The following is a 12,726-nucleotide window of genomic DNA, read 5'->3' on the forward strand; positions in this document are numbered from 1 at the left end:
GACAAATGACCAGAGCGCTACTTTTCACCCCGAAGAGAAATAGGTTAATGTAAGCTTTCAGTTCTGAGCTCAAAGCCTCAGAAGCCAAGGTAACACCTTCCATCAGAGAACCTCAGAAATACCTTCCGAACTGAACTATGCCTCCCTCCACTCCACAGACCCCGGCTGTCCTCCAGAGTCCACCAAGGTTAATCCCGCTACCGCACGGCAGCCCAAACACCTGTGTGAAGTTAACAGCACTACAGCACCCCAGTCTCTCCTAGAGGCACATGGCACTTGATCTGGGCCAAACACCTGTTGCTTCATGAGGCATTTTTGTGCATCAGAGTGCTCCTCTAGGGGAGAGACCATCTTCATCTTTGTATTCTGCTCTGGTATGTAACGCAGTCCAATCCAATCCTAGTGCATTCTGAAGAATATGTACTTGGAGACAAACTACATGACGTCCTAAAGCCACCCATGGAACAAATATTACCAACATAGCCAAGTTTCACCACCGTCTTGATTATACTTCTCACTCTACAGGGTTGACTGGGACTGGTGTCTGAGTGTAACTCCGTTAGATGGCCAACATTTTTTAAAGTGCTCCGTAAATTACTGAACGCTCGTCGTTACGGTGCCGTCACAAACGATGTCTCCATTCTGCGTCATCTGCAAGAAATACCGTCACCTTCCTCAATTCCGTTCTCTCCACACCAGGCGGGGAGAGGGGCCGCTCTCCAGTGAGGGCTGCCCAGTGAGCCCAAAATGCCACCATAACGTATGTACTATGTTCACATCTAAGGGATAGAGGGGATGGTTTTTCACTAGTGTTATTAAGGAGAAAAAAAAAAGCTGCATCATTTAATTGCTATTTATTTTCATAAACATGAGGTATTTCAAAGTGCTATAAGACGCAGCACTAAATATATACATTTTGAAGAAATAAAACACAGAACTTTGCATTTACCCAGTTCTATGCACCAAACATGAACAAATACATTAACAGGAAGAAACAGGCTAGGAAAAAGGCATATATATATAGTAAATTTCTTTACAAAAGTTTCTTAGTTCAAAAAGTGATAAAGTAATATCTACTCAAAACTTTCACAACTCATTTTCATACGAAAATATAAGTATCAAATTTAGTTATGTATCAGCATCATACTAAAGTATACAGGCAGTGTAAGAATTAGTACAGTACATAACAGAGATTAACAATATATTTGTATACAAAACATGCTCCTCAAACATTGAGGTATTACAGTACTTAGGTATGAACTTCCGGTCTAATACTGGCCGCAAAAGCCACCTCTCATTACCCAGGACGTATACAAAAGGCGGGTGTGTCCATGGTATTTACAGAAATGTTCCCCAGGGGGTATCCAATGGCAAACCCCTTCTGTGACATCTGCTGGAACTTAAGCACCATTTTAAAAAGAAGGAATGACTTTCTGTTGTTTGGAAACTTGGAACAAACAAGGTGACTTCAACAGCCCAGAGGCTCCCAACTGTCACAAACTCCAACCACGGTCTCGGAGGGGCCAGGGAGGACACGGCGAGGGCCACCCAAGCATCCCATCGCGCAGAACCCCCACATGTCCTGCTCCCCACCCAGATCCAAACTCGACGGGGGACCGATCTGAAAGTAAACCAACATTCTTAATGTCAACACAATGTTTGTTTAAAAAAAAAAAAAAAATCAAAATGTGCAAAGTGGCAGAGTGACTGTCCAGTTCCGAGAAACGTTTAGCAAGTCCGAGCGTGTTCTATCTTCTTTAGCAACTGCTGCTGCCTGGCCTGCAACTTCTCCTTCTCCAGCAAAAGCTGATGCTCCTCGGCCTGGAGGGAGTGGACGTACTCGGTGGCCTTTTTCAAAATGACCACCTTGGCGGCCTTCTCGTTCTTCACCAGCTCTGGCACGTGGTCCCTGAGCGTGAGGAAGCTGGAGCGCAGGTCGTTCCGGCGCTGGCGCTCCAGAATGTTGTGGTTCCGGCGGCGCTCGCTGTCCTCCGAGTCGGAGTTGCGGGGACTCAAGCTCTTGGCCTTGGGGGGGATGACACTCTTGAGGGGGCGGGGCGACGCTTCGCTCTTGATCTTCTTCTGGGGTGGCACGTCCTCACTCTCCACATAGGGCGACGGGGCGGCGTAGTTGTGCTGCTGGTGGATGGGGACACAGCGCTTGAGGATCAGCTCCCCCGGCGGGGCCCTCCCAGGGCCCAGGGCTGCGTTCTTGGGGCGCACAGTGATGGTGAAGGTGGTGACGGCCTTGCTGTTGGAGGAGGACCGCCGCTTCTCCACGGTCACCACGTCGATTTCCTCCTCGTCGTCTTCCTCTTCGTCATCTTCGTCATCTAAGAACAAGATGGGAGTCATTCTTTTGGTGACACACACGGACTACCCCCGATCTCTCCACTCGGTCTCCTGCCACAGGCGCAGCACTTGCCAAGCATCGGGGACCCGCCCACACATGTGGACAGGATCCTACCCAACATCTGGAAATGAAACACATCTGGAAATTCCCCCTTACCCACACTCCTAGACCTTCCAGCCTCCGCTCAGGACTTTAGCAAGTGGCAAAATTAGGAACTCGGCTTCGGTGTCGGATGGCATCTGACTCCATCACACACGAGTTGGGGGACCCCAGGCAAGTTAAACTGTAGAAGCCTCAGTTTCGATGGGGACAGTAACGGGGTTCTGGAGTTGGACAGGTAATACAGAGAGAACCGGGTCTAGCAGACACAAACACGCTCAGGGAATGGTAAGCTTTTATCATCATCAGTTTTACCCAAAGACGCGCTCATTATTTCCAGCTCCACACTTAAGAACTGGGGCTCCCCATTTTAGGAACCTCGTTAAGCAACTGACACAGAGCCGAGTTTGATTTTAAGTCCTTACAATGAAAGGGCCATTTAATGGTCTGAGGCAGAGAAATTAGCTGCCAGCCAGAAACCTGAGTTCCGTAGAGTAACCAGGTGTTCATCTAATAAAAACCAAATCCGAATGACGAAGTCGGAATCCACAGGAACTCTAAAGCCCGAAGCGGGGGCGCCTCTTCCCCCAAGTCCGCGGCAGAAACAGCAACCCCAAAACATGTAGCATCATGTCTGCATTTCCCTCTCTCTCCTCCTCTACCACCTCGCTGGGATCGAAAATTATTGTTTAAAATGCAAGCATGAAAATCAAAACACATCTTCTGCTTGATCTGAAGGAGGCCGGAAAGCTGAACAATTGTGGGATTTGTTCTAAAGCCGAAATGTGAGGCTGTTCCAGTCTGTGGGTCCCTTTAAGCCCATGTTTTGGTTTTCTGCCAAGAAGACAGCTGTTGGAAGGAAGTGCTTCCTCACTGAGAGCTGTCAAGGCACAGACATTAAAGGGACAGACCCGATTCAAACTGGAGGCTTATCACCAAGTTTCCTTCCAGGAGCCTTAGAGGGATCCATCCTCGGCCCTCAAGGAAATGCAGGCTTTTTATCCACCTGCACTGAGAATGCAGGTTTTCATGATCCCCTGGAGTCCCAGCTCCCCGCCGCCAGGACAAGGGCTATCCAAGTGTTTGGACAGAGTTCTTTACCTCCAGAGTCCCAGGCAAAGTCTGGGTTTTAACCCAACCCTGCCATTTAAGGCAGACGTAGGCACACAACAGAAGCAATGGAAGGGTGCCTTGCAGCCTCCGGGTGATTCCTGGAGGGCCTGAGTGGCCGCCCTCACCTTGAAGGGCACTGGGTCACAGAGTAACTCCGGTCTGAAATTAGTCCCCGAATTTTCGCCAGAGACAAACACGGGACCCAGTTCCCACTGCACCCCGTAAAGAGGCAGCCCCTCGAGAATGTACACAACCGCTGTGGTCCTTGCCACCAGCTGCTCAATGGAGGGAGGGAGGGGGGTGCCCCCAGCACCCCCAGCCTTTCAGATCCTCCGCCAGCCGCTGGCCAGCATACTGCCGCCTGCTGGCCACCGACCAGGAGCAAATAGCCCACCACCCACGGAGGGCGGAGAAGACTACCCAGGCTTGAAAAAATAAATAAATAAAACCGGTAGTAGCCATCTGTGCAACCTCGCTCTACCTTCCTGCGCCCTACATAGGATTCTGCACCGCCTTTGTGTCTTCTCCCCGCGCCTGCCCTCCCCGGACCCGGGAGGCGGTCCCTCTCCACCCTCGTGCTAACAGGTTTCTGCCCTGAAAACGCACCCCGCGCACCTCTACACTCCCACCCAGCTTTCGCCACCCAGCGTTTCCTAATTTTATCCCTGGACGGGCTGCAACGGAGAGGCGGGGCGGGTGAGCGCCAGTCGGAGCTCCCGGAGAGGGTGGAAGGAACTTCGGCGAGGGGGAGACTCTGGGGTACACCCTCTTGGCAGCTCCCACTCCCCCCTCTCCTCCTCATCCCGGGGCTCGGCTTGGAGGAACCTGGCCCTCTGCCACCTGCACTACCTCTAAAATACTCCCCCACAACCCTCCGCAAAGCCAAACCCAGGAAGAGTAACAAAGGGAGCGCGACTCCGGCTCCAGTGCTCCCGGGAGGCAGCCGGCCTCCGGCCCGGTCTTTACCTGAGTCGCTCAGGGTGTCCTCTCCGGAGGTGCTGAGAGCCTTGTGGTCACCGCCACTGGCCGGACGGCCGCCGGGGCGCGGGGGGACGGCCGCCGGGGCGCCAGCCGAGGCCGCGACACTCGCCCCCGAGGCGACCGCAGCAGCGCCCGCCGCCGGGGTACCGGCGGGAGCGGCGGGCGCGGGCTCGCGCTTGTTCACGGGGAAGGGGAAGACGACGGCGGGATCCACGCACTCGGCGGCCGGGTGGGCGAGCTCCGCGGGCAGGGCGGCCCCGGCGCGGCCCGCCCCCGCCGCCGCACAGTGCCCGCGGCCCGCAGGGCTGGTGGCGCCCGCTCCCGGGGCCGGGGCCGCGGGACCGGCAGTCGGGGGCCCGCGGCCGTGCTGCAGCTTCTCGCTCACGGCGCGCTCCAGCTTCTCGCGGGCCGAGAAGCCGCTCCACATGCAGTCCTGGAGGATGACCGGATTGGGGGTGAGGCCGCCCAGGCCCCCCAGGCCGAACGCGTCCTCCTCGGCCGGGTTGCCCCACAGGTCGGCCTCGGGCAGCAGCATCTCGGTGGCCCAGTTCGGGGGCTCGGGGCTGTGCTCCGGGAAGGCACGGCTGGGCGACAGCGGGGGCGTGGGCAGCAGCTCGAACTTCTTCCAGATGTCCTCCCCCGGGGGGGTCGAGTCGGGGCCGCCGAAGTAGAAGTCATCTTCGTCCGGGTAGAAGCAGGGCTGCAGCGAGTCAAACTCAAGGTCTGGGTTCTTGCAGATCATCCCCGGCATGGTGGACGCAGTACAGCTCGGCATCGGCTCGCCTCCGGGCCGGCGAATGAGGGCTTCTTTCCGCTCGGCTCCTTTTAGTTAGGGGGGTGCTTCCTTCCCGTGGGGGGCGCGGAGGGCGGGGGCCCGCGCCAATCTCCTACACTGCAACCGACAGACACACCGGGAGAGGGTTAGCAAGCGGAGCCGAATGGGGAGGCCGGGCAGTGGGCGCCCCCCTCTTCCCCGGCTCCTCGGTCTCCCCTCCGAGTCCCCCACTCCGCCTGGTGCTCCCGAAGGTGGAGGAAGTTCTGGCTCTCGCTCTCTCCCTCTCCCTCCCTCCTTTTGTGTACAAGCTGTCTACGACAGGGGGTGGGAGGGGGCATGCAGATGCGGGGGGTGATGGCGTGGCTCTGCAACTTTGGAAACTGCCATTTCATTCACACTCCGCAGTGCCTGGGGGAGGGGGCTGCTCCGGGCTGCAGAATCCCAGCTCTCTCCAGCTCCCCGACAACCCAGTTGCACCGCGGAGGTCCAGCTGCTCAGAGGAAGCCCAGGGCTCCAAACCCAGCTACCAGGCGTGAGATCTGGAGTACCCTCAATCCCTCCTTTGTAAAATTGCAACCTCGGGAGTGCAAAAGATAGCGGGGCATTTAGGAAACTTTGCAAATGGAAAAACGCCTTTCTCTAGACAGAGACCAACGAGGGGCACCCAAACCCAAATTACAGCCCCCCCCCCCCCCAAATTAGAGCAGACGCCCCTCAGCAATACGTCGGCTGCAGGGAGAGTCCTGCCAATAGCTTATTTTGAACCTCTCTAACCCCACCCCCACTCTTCCAAACCCCCAACAATGTCGTCTTCCTGGGAGAGGGGAGCGCCTGAACCCCAGTTCCCAGGAATGGTGCGGGGTCGCCAGGAGAGCCGCGTCTCCTCGGGGCTGGAGCAGTCGTGACCCAGATTACCACCGCGGCGGCCTCGCCCTGTCTAACCCCTCTCTTCTTCCTCCAGGGGCACCCTGTGGAGAACCCCAGCTTCGGGGTGGGGACGCACCGGCTCCCCGTCAGCTTAAACACGGATAAATGTTCTGGAGAAGGGCGAATTTCTTCCCGATGAAGCCATTACACCCCCCCGGCAGAGGCTGTAAAAAGGATTAGGGCGGGTCTCTTCCACCCGGGGTGCCTTCGAGGCTGGAACTGGCTTTTCAGGGAAAACCCCGAGATGGTTTTGTTTCGGAAGCAGCAACAGTCCCCCGAGGATATTCGAGCGCCCTGTGCGCGAGCCGCGATCCCGTCCGGGGCTTGCCTTCCCGCCGGGCTCGCCGCCCGGGGGGCGCGGGGCAGTTTGCAACCCCCGCTCCTTACCTCCCGCCGACAGTCGGGGATCCAGAGGCAATTCTGCGCGGGGGTCTCCGGGTGGCCCGGGGTTGGTGGTCCTCGGGTGGCTGCAGTCTGTGCGCGCTTGCGCCTGGCTAGCACTAGCTCGGCTCCAACCCAGTTCCCAGGAGCCCACCGCATCCACCCAGCGCGTCCAGACAGATGACTGTCACTGGCTGCGCTTTGAAGCTCGGGGGATATTATTAACTGAAAAATCTGACACACCCGGGGGGCGGGGAGAGAAGGGGGCTGCGGCACAGACAAGGGGGAGGGAGAAAAGCAGAGGAAAGCGGCTTTACCCCGCCCTCTTGATTTCCATAAAAATCAGGGGAGGCGCCAAAGCTTTCGCGCCAAAAGCCACTTGCTTTTCTTCTTTGCAGAGAGGAGGCTGCAAAGCTGGGAAAGCCCGGGGTGTGCTCCTCCCTCGCTTTTAGACCCCCGGGCTTGCACCCGGTGCACTCTGCGAACCAGCTGCGCGCCGAGCGGTGCAATGCAGCACCCACCCTGCGGGCCTGGCAATGGCTTGGCATTAAAATATTTTTTCCGGAGGGCTCCGGGGGTGTGTACCGGGGGAGTGGGGCGGGGGGTTGGGGGCGGGGGCGGGGGCGGGGGCGGGGGCGGGAGGTGGAAGCCGAGGCTTCTCACCCAACCCCCGCCCCGACTGCGTTTGTGTTCGGCTGAGCGCGACGCCTGCGTGGAGCCAGGCCCGGCGGTGGGGTCGCTGGTGTGTGATCTCGAAGGGAGGCTACACCGAGGGTGCAGAATGGGAGGAGGAGGAGGAGGACGCGCCCATTTAGGAACCAGACCGCAGGATGTTTCTAGTTTTAAATTGAAAGGAGAGGGGCGCCCCCCTTGTTTGAAAATAAATAAATAAGTTCGGGCTACGAGGGTGGCGCCGCGGCGGTTTCTCCGGCCGAAGGCGACACCTCGCGGAGACCGAGCAGAAAGCGGAGCCGCTGGGCCGGGTCTTGGGGGCTAGAGGGGGGCCACCCCGCCGCCCCCGCGGCACTGTCACCCGGGCCTCCCCACTGCGCAGCCTCCGAGGGGGAAGGAGCGGGAGACCCGTCCCCACGGGCTCCCGAGTTAGCCTTCTCCAAGCTAGTATTTTCCCGAATTTCGGGGGAAGCTGTGCAGGTTCCCATCGAAGTTGTGGTCCACACCTCCTCGAGACCAAACCTCGGCTCCAAACCCTGGACTCCAAATGGTTGGAGCAAAAAACGAAAAGCTGCGATCGCTGCTTCGCCTCTTGGTGCCTCAGTTCCCTCATTTGTGAAGTTGCAGTTAGTAATGGCGCTTACGTCATGGGGTTGTTTTGGGAACAGAGCGCTGTAAAAGTGCTTCGAACAGTGCAGAACACCCAGTGAGTGTCAGCCTCTGACTGATGCTACCTGATCGCGAGTCTTCTGGGGAAATGAAGACACCCCCCCCCAAATCCCACTGTATGGCCCTCTCTATTGCTACCGCCCCCTGTGAAATCTTCATTTCATTCTCGTCAAACTGTTTTACAGGTGGAAGGGTGGGGGCATCGCAGATGATCGCCCCTACCCCAAAACTCCCCAGGAAAACCCCGGACCCCCTGGGTAGCCCCCTTCACAACCAAATACACCATGAGGTGGGTTTTCCCTTGGAAAACATTCCCCGGGTGCTTTGGGGGTAGGAGAACCTCCACCCCCACCCCCCACACCCCACCCCCAGTGGAGTGAGAAAGCTTCTCCATCTCCCTTTTCCCAAACTGGAAATGCAGCTCATCCCTGCCATTCACCTCAGCATTCAAACTGGTTACCGGCCAGGCTGCGGAGGGTCAGGGGGCAGCCTGTAAACTGCTCCCGGATTAGCATTTGTGAAGGGCTCTTCCAGCCCCTAGCCCGGATGCCTACATAATTCTGGGGAGAGAGAGGCAGATCCCCAGAGATCTAGGAAGTGGCCCATGAATGAGGCTGAGCTGCCCTCCCAAGCACCTTTATTATTATTATTTCTTTCACATATGTAAAACGCTTCGCCTTTGCAAAAGCCTTTAACACCCCCACTTCTGCTTTCCCTAACCCCCTAATCTAAACCCAGCCCTCCTGCTGTATTCTCTGCTAGTGTCCTGGATTTTCCTCCCGAGCACTCAGGGCCATTTGTAATTATATATGCCTGGGAATGTTTGCTCAGTGCCCGCTTCCCCCACGAGGCTGCGGGGGAAACAGCCTTTACCTCCCTCACTAGACCTGGGAGCTCCGGAAGGACAGGCCTTGTCTGTTTTGCTGAGGACGGATCCTCAGAGGCCAAGCCACGTACCTGTCTACAGCCAAGTATGGGACACTGTTCAAGGATGAGATCCCTGAATGAGTCCTAAGGCGGCCACCTCCTCCCACATAGTTCCTGTTTATTGGCAACAGCGGGAGAGACAAATGAGTGTCACTCCAGAATCTTCTTCAGGCCCCCAGCAGCAGCGGGACCCAGAAAAGACACTCAGAAGAGCCGTCCCTACCATTTTACCAAAATGAGAGGATATTAAAATAGGCCAAGATGGCGCCCGTTACAATGTTCAAAAGTCTTCTCCTTGTCCTCTCTCACCAGACCTGTGCCCTCCACCATGCCACTCGTTTTTTGTCCCTTGACTTAAAAAAATAAATAAATAAAAAAGAAGAGGAGGAGGGGACAAGGAGACAAGGGACCCGGTGACTCCGTGTGCCTCCCAGCAAATCAGGTATCCTTCCAGGACCTCAATCTCTAATCTCCTTTTAATGCAAACCAGTAATTACTGACAAGTCTGAATTTGAAGGTTAACAGAATGATAAAATTCAACAAGTGTTTATTGGTGCCTTTATTTGCAAATGGAAAGATAAAAGAGTCTTTCCGCCGAGAAACCTGGCCACTGCTGCTTCCTAGTCGGCTTGTGGAGAAACCTGCCTATTTCCTTTTAAAACGTGGAAACGGTCTGGGGCTACGTGAATGCACATTAAATAAATCTTCAGATGGCTTGGAAGAAGAGGCTTGGCTCGGCACACTACTGCTCTGTCCCAACTCAGAGCAGAGATGAGTCAGCGAGCTCACCATGGACTCAGAGGGACACACTCCTGAAATAGAACCAATGGGTTACATAGAGTTAGACACAGGACTGGATTTATAAATAAGGAGAGTTTTGAGGGACAATGTTTTGGCTTACAAATCCCTTTATTAAAAACAAAACAAACCACACACACATTCAGAAGGGCCCAAACCATGACTGCCTAGGAGATCCACAACATCTAGGAACCCTCCCACTGCCCCATCTCCTGACCAGGAGGTAAGGGTCTGATGGGTTCAGGGCCCACGGTTCCCTAGGAGCTTTACCGAGTCCCTTCCCCCAACGACAACAACGACAACAACAGCAACAACAACAAATGCATCAATTTCTGCTGATTAAATCCTTGTAAATCCTTGACTCTTCATTTGGAATAAAGTAAAATCTAGCTCCTTGCCTTACCCCATTGCAAAATAAAAAGCAAACAAACAACAACAACAACAACAAACAAAGAAAAGCCTGGATTGAAGATTTAAATAGAAAAAAGTCAGAATATAAAAGTCAAAAGAGGGACATAGAGATGGGAGTATATTCTGGGAGACACAGCCCAGAAACAAGGGAAGGAAAAACTGAATATATTTGACTACAATAAAAGTTAAAATTTACAGTTAAAATGCACCCTAAGCAAAGTCCAAAGACAACAGTGTGATAGAAAATACTTGCCTCGTACAGAAGAGACAAAAAGTATATCCCATGTATTAAAAGAGATCCTACACATTGAATAGAAAAAAACAGCCCGATAGTAGTAAGACTTCAGGATAAGAGTAGGTAATTCACTGCATAGGAAATGCAAATTGTTCATAAACATATGAAAAGATACTCAGCTTCACTAGTAGTCAGGGAAATGCAAATAAAATCTCAAGGAGATTAACATTTTTTTGGTCTAGCAGATTGGCCCAAGTGTTGGCAAGGCTGAGGAGGGGGTGGGGGCCTGTCCCCCAGGGCTGGTGTTCCAGCTCCAGGAGTAAAAGCAATCCCACTCGTCTGTCTTGGGAGATAGAATAAAACAAAAATATGTATACTAGAATGCTTGTGGCAGGATAGTTCTTTATAACAAAAATACTGAAAACCCTGTAAATGCCCATCCGTAGGAGAATGGTTTGAATCTATCATAACACATCCAGGCAGCAGAATAATAGGCAGCCACTAAAAGTAATGGATTAGATCTACAGGTAATGACTGGGAAAATCTCTGTGCTTAAGAAGGGAAATAAGCAAGATATAGGTCAGTGTGTCCGGCACTTTAGTACACTCGCACTTAGGTCCGTCTACACTAAGCCAGCAGCCAAGTGGATGGACTGTTCAACAAGTTGTTAACCGTGGTTTATTTTGAAGAGTGGAATCAGGCAGAGGGAGAAACTTTCCTCTTTAATAGTTGGTTGTTGTTTTGTTTTGTTTTGTTTTTTCAAACCACGGAGATTATGAGCAAATTTAATTTTTTGTTTTGGTTATCACTTTTCAAAAAAATATTTTGGTTATACCCCAGGAAAGCTAATCGTTGGCGACGGGGGTGGGGGGGTGGTTTCCCCGGCTGGTTGGCATTCTTTCGGACCAAGGTGGTGCTGAACTATGAGCAGAGGGAGTCAAAGAGACCTAGATGGGACAAAATGGCCCTGGTTTAACTAGGGTTAGAATCAAGCCAGCCCAAGCCACTGGTGTTGCATGCACCCAAAGCAGGACTGATTGATTGATTGATTGATTGATTGATTTACTTCTGAGGCTGAAGGAAAATCTGAGATCCAGCAACGAAAGGGTTTTGGGGTGGAGAGTGTTATTGGCACAATTACCTTTAAAACAAAAAACGATCCTCATTAAATATCGGTAATTGACAGATTCAGAGAAGGAAAGGATCCCTCAGGACCTGCACTCCCCTCAAAACTGTGACTCTGCCATGTTTGAAGCAGGTCGAGCAGCCCTCCTCCTCCCCTGGGAAGCCTTCCCTAGGCTGAGTACATTACACAGCCCCGGGGAAGCGGAGAACCCAACCCGGGTCAGGTTCGTGAAATGCTCCATAAACTGCAAAGAACGATGTCGATAGAAGGTGCTCTTACTGCTGTAGGATTCAATTTTCCATTCATCTTATGTTCTCCAGGTGAAAAGGCAAGCTGGAAACGCTGTCCGGGTAAGCAGATGGTTTGCTCAGGGCCATGCGCCCTGGAAATGGATGAGGGTGATAGGCTGCCCCTTTGTAGGCTCAAGGGTTTGCGCGGAGGGGAACCCAGTCTTCCAAGGAGCCCAGAAGGCTGCAGAGAATCCTCACTGCACATCTGCTCTGCGAATCCCTATGGCATTGCCCCCGAGAAGGAGCGAAATTCTCTACATCCCATCTTCTTTCTCACTCTACATCCCATCTTCTTTCTCGGGCCGACTCTCCCCTCCCCATGACTGAATTCGGGTGTATCCACCATCTACTCCTTGAGGTTTTCAGATCCCCTCTTCAAGTGATCCTGTAATAGATGGTTGATTTGCCCATTGATTCAGTTTCCTTCAGTGCTGACGACACTCCCTAGAGCTCCTGGGACCACCCAGGCTCACCTTAATATCTGCCCGGGGGCCCTTTCAGTTTCCTTGTGTTTAAATAGTGATCAGTGATAAGCCTCTATCTGTCCATTTCCAGAAACTGCTGCTCCTGGCCTAGAAAAGCCTCTTTCTTTTCTGCTTCAAGTCCTTTCCTCAAAGATCAGCTGGAGACTCCAGAAAGGAATGCTGATCTTCCCAACCCTAGCTGGAGACTCCAGAAAAGAATGCTGATCTTTCCCCCAACCCGCCTTCCCCCGCAGCCCTCCGCGGATCGCACACAGCCTGCCGCAGGCTTGCACAACCCACTCGCATTCTTCATCCGGGTCCCGTTGTGTGCAACTCCCCGCACAAGGTTAGCAGTTCCTGAGTGCAAGGAACCCATCCCCCCTCACCCTCGCACCTTGTGCAGTATCCGCTGCCATGAATAATGGCAAGAACTGAGCTTGAAAGCTAGCCGGGCTAGCAGGCTCTGCCAGGCTGAGTAACCCCGAGAGCCACTCTGAGTCTTAAC

At 53.8% G+C, this 12,726-nt stretch overlaps 2 protein-coding genes across 2 annotated transcripts; one reads left to right on the forward strand and one right to left on the reverse strand.

The window, feature by feature from the left end:
• Positions 1 to 845: 845 nt before the first annotated feature.
• On the reverse strand, positions 846 to 5,321 carry LOC111154145 (MYCN proto-oncogene, bHLH transcription factor). Its single transcript, XM_022513560.1, has 2 exons — positions 4,532 to 5,321; positions 846 to 2,333 (listed from the first exon to the last, which is right to left on the reverse strand). The coding sequence occupies exons 1-2, from the start codon at positions 5,319 to 5,321 to the stop codon at positions 1,729 to 1,731; spliced, it is 1,395 nt and encodes a 464-aa protein (XP_022369268.1). The 3' UTR covers positions 846 to 1,728.
• Positions 5,322 to 6,492: 1,171 nt separating this feature from the next.
• On the forward strand, positions 6,493 to 7,521 carry LOC111154070 (N-cym protein-like). Its single transcript, XM_022513423.1, is given in 4 exon segments — positions 6,493 to 6,563; positions 7,028 to 7,157; positions 7,272 to 7,313; positions 7,315 to 7,521. Coding segments are annotated over 4 exon segments (450 nt in total).
• The last annotated feature ends 5,205 nt before the right edge of the window (positions 7,522 to 12,726 follow it).

The sequence above is a fragment of the Enhydra lutris genome, unplaced genomic scaffold, assembly GCF_002288905.1.
Source record: "Enhydra lutris kenyoni isolate GAN:26980312 unplaced genomic scaffold, ASM228890v2 scaffoldscaffold35, whole genome shotgun sequence".
NCBI lineage: Eukaryota > Metazoa > Chordata > Mammalia > Carnivora > Mustelidae > Enhydra > Enhydra lutris.

Bases quoted from the DNA above. Each gene is read 5' to 3' on its own strand.
- LOC111154145 (XM_022513560.1), bottom strand. From the start codon at position 5,321: ATGCCGAGCTGTACTGCGTCCACCATGCCGGGGATGATCTGCAAGAAC. The intron at 2,334-4,531 runs GTAAAGACCGGG...TCTTGTTCTTAG, and splicing joins GGACACCCTGAGCGACTCAG to ATGACGAAGATGACGAAGAG.